This window comes from Zalophus californianus, chromosome 8, assembly GCF_009762305.2.
Source record: "Zalophus californianus isolate mZalCal1 chromosome 8, mZalCal1.pri.v2, whole genome shotgun sequence".
Taxonomy (NCBI): domain Eukaryota; kingdom Metazoa; phylum Chordata; class Mammalia; order Carnivora; family Otariidae; genus Zalophus; species Zalophus californianus.
The window spans coordinates 24377215-24383214 of NC_045602.1; the positions used below are offsets into that span (position 1 = coordinate 24377215).

Consider the following 6000-nt stretch of genomic DNA (forward strand, 5'->3'; position numbering starts at 1 on the left):
ACGGCACTGTTTAAAATTAGATTGTGAGGACGGCTGCACAACTCAGCAGTGTTACTGAAAATCACTGAATCTTACACCTGCAATGAGGAAATTTTATCATATGTAAATTATACTCAAGATGTCATTAATATGTAATATTTCCAATGTAATTTTTAATGTAAAAATGTTTACATTGTTTACATGTTAAAATTATAATGTTTTGGATATACTGGGTTAAATAAAATGCATTAAGATTAATTTCATCTGTTTATTATTACTTTGTAATGTGGCTACTAGAAAATTTCAAATTAGTGTGTTGCTTGCATTATATTTCTATTGGACAATACAACTTGCAACAGTCCCATGGTGCCAACTGAGCAATCCCCACACCTCCATTCAATTCCAGAGAACATGCTTCCCTTCTTCCTGGCTCACAACCAGCCCCATATGAGAGCCGACCGCTTGCATCCCTCCAAAGACTCTAAAATAGGGGGAAATGGCCCAGATTGCAGCTGTTTTGGTGAATGACTGACTATACGACCGTACCCCGCTGATTGGAAGAGAGCTCAGAGCTGGGTGCGGAGAAAGGTGTGACCCTCGCCAGCTGAGGCACCGGCATGAGGGGAAAACTGCTTCATTGTCAGTAAAGCATCCATCATGTCTGACAGGGATCATGTTCATTGTACATCCACATGCTCACATACCCTATATATCTCTCAATGTCAGTGTTACCTGCTAAAATAGTTTAAGAATACAAGCTACTAAAACCATCTAGGAGGATCTAAGCTTAAGTGCTACTAATTTATTAAGACAAAACTGAATTTTAATTTTTAAAAACAGTATCACACAGCATGTTGAAAGGGTAGATGTTAATGGCCCGGGGTGGGGGTGGGAGCGGGAGAAAGCAGGGTTATCACATTCTCTCCTTGTCTGGGTTCACAGTTCAGATTTCCCATTAAAATTAACTGGGGGATTTAAAAAAAATATGTGGATGCCTGAGCTCCATCCCTAGATATTTTGATTTATCTAGTCTGGGGTGGGGTCTTGGTCATGATATTTTGACAAGTTTTCAAAGTGACTCTAATATAGGTCAGCCTGAAAGTCACCAACTGAGGGCCTTGCTCAGCAAGCATTTGATAGTAGAGTTTTGGGTTGATAGAAAGAGGAGGAAGAAGGGATGGACAAGGAGGAACCACAGACTTCCACAGGACCCCCGAACTTCCCAATCCCCTGTTCAGCCAGGTAGGAATTGCCCTTGGCAATTCCTCTGGCGGCTGTCCAGCTTCTGCTGGAGAACCTTGAGGAGGACACAGCCTACAGCTTATGAGACTGCTCCTTCTGTGCTGGCCAAGCTTTAATCGTGAGCTGTGTCTTTCCTAGTCCAACCCACTTGCAGTCTTATCCTGCCACCTGGACAATACTGATGAAGGTTACCCTCTCCCTACACAATGGTCTTTCCACTATTTGAAAACATCAGGACTCTGGGCTCTCTCTTTTCTCTACTATACAGCCTTCATTCCTTGATCCGTTCCCTCCAGGCCTGTAACCATCTCTCAGCATGAGTTTCTCAATTTCCCCTTTAAAATGTGGACACCCTGGACGCTCATCCTCCAGATTGGTGTCTGCCCAGGGCTGAGTACAGCAGGACAATTACATTCCTTGATAAGGCCATTACACTCCTGGTAATGCAACCACAACACCACACTGGCTAAACAGCAGAAAAATTGGAAAAAGGAAAGAGAAGGGGGCGGGGGAAGGGAAAGTGAGATTCCTAAAATTTTCCATCTGTAAAATTTTACCATTGGAGTGTGGCATGTCACAAAACATTCATCTGAGTGAGCATCAACCCAGTTTATGAGAACAGAGGGATTACAGGCAGAGAAAGGGATTCCCATTGTTTCAACCTATTTCTTAACTATGAATCTTCCTTTGAGTACTCCAGCAACTAAAGTTTGGTGACATGGGCAAAGTGACTACATTCAGCAAGGGCCTTAGAAGATCTGTAAGGGCTGGGTCCATCCTGGGTGGGGTGTATCCTGTTTGGGAAAATGACTTGATTCCCAAAGGTAAGCCTAGATCAAAAGCGAATCACAACTCCTGCCTGGAGTGGCCACTGAAATCCCACGAAGTGAAGTGAAACCAGACCTTACGTGGCTTTGCTCACAAAAATATGGCCTCCCTAAAAGCAGTGTCCACATTTGACCCCTTGGTGCTGTCACAGGCCCCAGAACATGGTAGCAGTTATCTGCTTCTTGGCTAGCTTAATTACGCACACCTGTCTCCAAAGACAATTCATTTGAAATTCAATTTATGTATACCAAATGCTCACTCTGTGCTAGATACACAAGTAGGCGCCTTCACATATGGTTTATTCCATAAACATTTTCAATTTTTTGCAGTGGTGTAACTTGGACTGCAAAGTGGAAGAGAGACACTAAATGCTGTTCAGAAAAGATCACTGGACTCCAGGGAGAAGGAGCGTTGATGCTGGAGTTGAGAGAAGACCCAGGGAAGTACCAGAAAAACTCAGGAATATCTAGTCTTCCCGCCTGATCTTGAGACTATTCATAGAGTAGGACCATTTATCACACGTCATGCAACCCCTAATGACATAAAATTAGCAAAATTCTACAGACAGACTTGGCAGGGGCTGCACGGGATTCCAGGGGAGGGAGAGCTACTGAGGATTTGGTCACACACAAGCCAACAGCCTCTTTCCAGTGTGAGGGGCTGCCTCCCCCACCCACGGGGTAATACACCCTCCCACGGGACATTCCTCCTGAACCCTGGGAATGGACCATTCCAACCTGAACGCTGAAAGGCCAATCTCAAGGGGCAGGGGAATGGGGGTGGGGTGGGGGCAGGCACTCCCTCTTATTTATCTTATCTATTTAACTATCAAAATCAAAACAAAGTCAAATCAACAGCGGGATAGGCACGGTCAAATGGGTGTTTCAACAAAAATGAGTGAGCCTAGAGCACCTGGCCTAGAACAAAGGATTTCCATGCCGCCTCCCATCCCTAGTCATGGGGGACAGACTGCTGCTTCCTAGCTCTATGGAGACCATGTGGCGAAGTGCGCATCTCCTCTAAGATTCCTTGTCCTCAGGGGGGGCGCCTCAGGGGGGGCGCCTGACGCGGGGTTGGACAGCCTATCTTCCCATCCACTTTCTCCATGTCCCTCCTAACAAGTAAATGAAAATAATAAAAAGAATCCATATTTCCAGAATCCTGGAAATGGCAGAGCTCAGTGGATCCATCGAGATCATCATGCGCGAGGAATCAGAGGCCCCAGAAGGAAGGTGGCATGTAAGCTCCACTCTGAGTCAGAGACAGGTGGAGCTGTTCTTGGGTGGGTTGCTGCTCCATATTTTTTCGTGCGTTTGTGTTGCTATAACTTGATTTTTTCCATTTTTTTTTTTCAGGGTTTGATCTGAGAGGACCCCTGTGTCTTCTTGCTTTATTACAGAGAGACCAGGGGAGGGAGTTCTGTCTGCTGATGGCCGTGATTGAAAACTTCTACTCTGGTTTACTTTCTTTTAAGTCTCTGACTACAGTACTTGCAAAGCATCCTCCGAGTTTTTCCCAGGAAAATACAGATTAGATGCTTTACCCATGATGCATGTGGTAAGGTGGCTTTAGAAAAAGACATAATGGCATCACGATCAATGCAACAAAACAAACCCCACAGCAAGTTTCCCAGCAACTGTACTCAGGAGAGGGAGTGCTATAGTGGGCCAGCTAATAGCAGGGAGGGACCATGCTGGGCTTAGCACAGCCTTGACCTTCTTTCCACTGTAAGCTAAACCAGTGCTCTCCAAGCTGTTCTGCCATGGGAATCACCTGGTGGCTTAAAAACAAACCAAACCAACAAACAAAAAACACTGGTATCTGTGTCCTACCCCCAAAATCGTGACTGACTGTCACGTGGAACCTGGGCTTTGAAAATTTTTAAAATTTTCCAGGTGATTCAAAAGTGCAGGTATAGGCCAGCCGTCTGCGCCTTCTCCTGCCGCTCCGCTCCCCGCCAGCTTCAACTATGTTCTCCGCCCTCGCCCGCCCTGCCGGCGCCGTTCTCCGCCGCAGCTTCAGCACCTCGGCCCAGAACAATGCGAAAGTAGCCGTGCTAGGGGCTTCCGGAGGAATCGGGCAGCCTCTTGCGCTTCTCCTCAAGAACAGTCCCTTGGTGAGCCGCCTGACCCTCTACGATATTGCTCATACGCCCGGAGTGGCCGCCGATCTGAGCCACATCGAGACCAGAGCAACCGTGAAAGGCTACCTCGGACCTGAGCAGCTGCCGGATTGCCTGAAAGGCTGCGATGTGGTGGTTATTCCAGCAGGAGTCCCGAGAAAACCAGGCATGACCCGGGATGACCTGTTCAACACCAATGCCTCCATTGTGGCCACCCTGTCTGCTGCCTGCGCCCAGCACTGCCCCGAGGCCATGATCTGCGTCATTTCCAATCCGGTGAACTCCACCATCCCAATCGCAACGGAAGTTTTCAAGAAACACGGAGTCTACAACCCCAATAAAATCTTCGGGGTGACGACCCTGGACATTGTCAGAGCCAACACTTTCATTGCGGAACTGAAGGGTTTGGATCCTGCTCGAGTCAATGTTCCTGTCATTGGTGGCCATGCTGGGAAGACCATCATCCCCCTGATCTCCCAGTGCACTCCCAAGGTGGACCTTCCCCAGGACCAGCTAACAGCCATCACTGGGCGGATCCAGGAGGCCGGCACAGAGGTGGTGAAGGCCAAAGCTGGAGCAGGCGCGGCCACCCTGTCCATGGCGTACGCCGGAGCCCGGTTTGTCTTCTCCCTTGTGGATGCGATGAACGGAAAGGAAGGAGTTGTGGAGTGTTCCTTCGTTAAGTCCCAAGAAGCAGAGTGTGCCTATTTCTCCACCCCGTTAATGCTGGGGAAAAAGGGCATTGAGAAGAATCTAGGCATCGGCAAGATCTCCTCTTTCGAAGAGAAGATGATTGCGGAAGCCATCCCCGAGCTGAAGGCCTCCATCAAGAAGGGAGAGGAGTTTGTGAAGAACATGAAATGAGAGGGGCAGCCAGCGAGTCCGCTTCCCCAGCTTACGAAGGCATCATGTCCCTGTAAAGGCATCTCCTTCCCCCTGTGTTTTGAGTTGCGTTAACCACAAGTGTTGTGTTAGCGTCGCCATCCCTTCCAAATCACCGGTCTGTCTGTGGGCGCATCAGTAAAAGCAGGCTTTGATTTTCTTTTTAAAAAAAAAAAAAAAAAAAAGTGCAGGTATATTTGGGAACCACCGGGATGAACTGATGGAAAGCATTGTTTCCAGAAGAGATCCAGGAACCGCAGTTTGATGGGTCAGTTCCAAACTCTGACCAAGACATCTGACCGAAGGGGTCCAGGGGCACCTCAGCTACATGCTTACAGGAATTTAGGGCTGCTCAGGCTAGGCAACCAGTTTTCTTCTCATAGGTATAGGCAGCATTTCTATAAGACTGCTCTGGCTGAACAATGGACACGTGGTGAGCCAGCCCTCAAAGGCACTTTGCTTTCCTCAGGAAGGAGAAGGCTTTGTCTGCCTTGGGGTCTACCATTCATACATCTTTCCAGGAGCAGGAGAGCTAACCTCTCACTGGAACCCCAGGCTTGTAGGCCACATATACCCGGGGACATTTACCAGAATACCTTCTGCGGTTAACAGTCCATCCTCATGACTTGAGGCTGTTTTCAGAAAATGACAATAACCACAGTCCCATTTATTGGTCACCTACGAGGTGCGCAGCCTGGAGCTGGGGGAGGGGCTGCTACAAGGCACAACTTGAGCTAAAGATGTCAACTGTGCCCTCCGGGGGCAGGCGCTCCTGTGGCACTGCATGGCAGGATGATCGAATACATTCTCATTTAATCCTTACATAAATCCCTGGGAGAGATTATGGCACCTATTTTTGCAGATGGCAAAACTGAGGCAAAGAAGTTTCAGGTCTAAGGACAAGAAGAACCTAAATGGTGGAACCAAGATTTAAAGCTAGGTCTTAC

The 6000-nt window shown here is 47.9% G+C and overlaps 2 protein-coding genes across 2 annotated transcripts in view; one reads left to right on the top strand and one right to left on the bottom strand.

Annotated features, from left to right (window-relative positions):
• Positions 1–6000, bottom strand: part of ALK (ALK receptor tyrosine kinase) — a 685531-nt gene that overhangs the window by 342792 nt on the left and 336739 nt on the right. The window lies entirely within an intron of this gene.
• On the top strand, positions 3974–5238 carry LOC118357247 (malate dehydrogenase, mitochondrial-like). The gene has a single exon (XM_035728815.1). The coding sequence runs from the start codon at positions 4019–4021 to the stop codon at positions 5033–5035; it is 1017 nt and encodes a 338-aa protein (XP_035584708.1). The 5' UTR covers positions 3974–4018; the 3' UTR covers positions 5036–5238.

Coding starts and splice junctions, on each gene's coding strand:
- LOC118357247 (XM_035728815.1), top strand. CDS start 4,019: ATGTTCTCCGCCCTCGCCCGCCCTGCCGGCGCCGTTCTCCGCCGCAGC.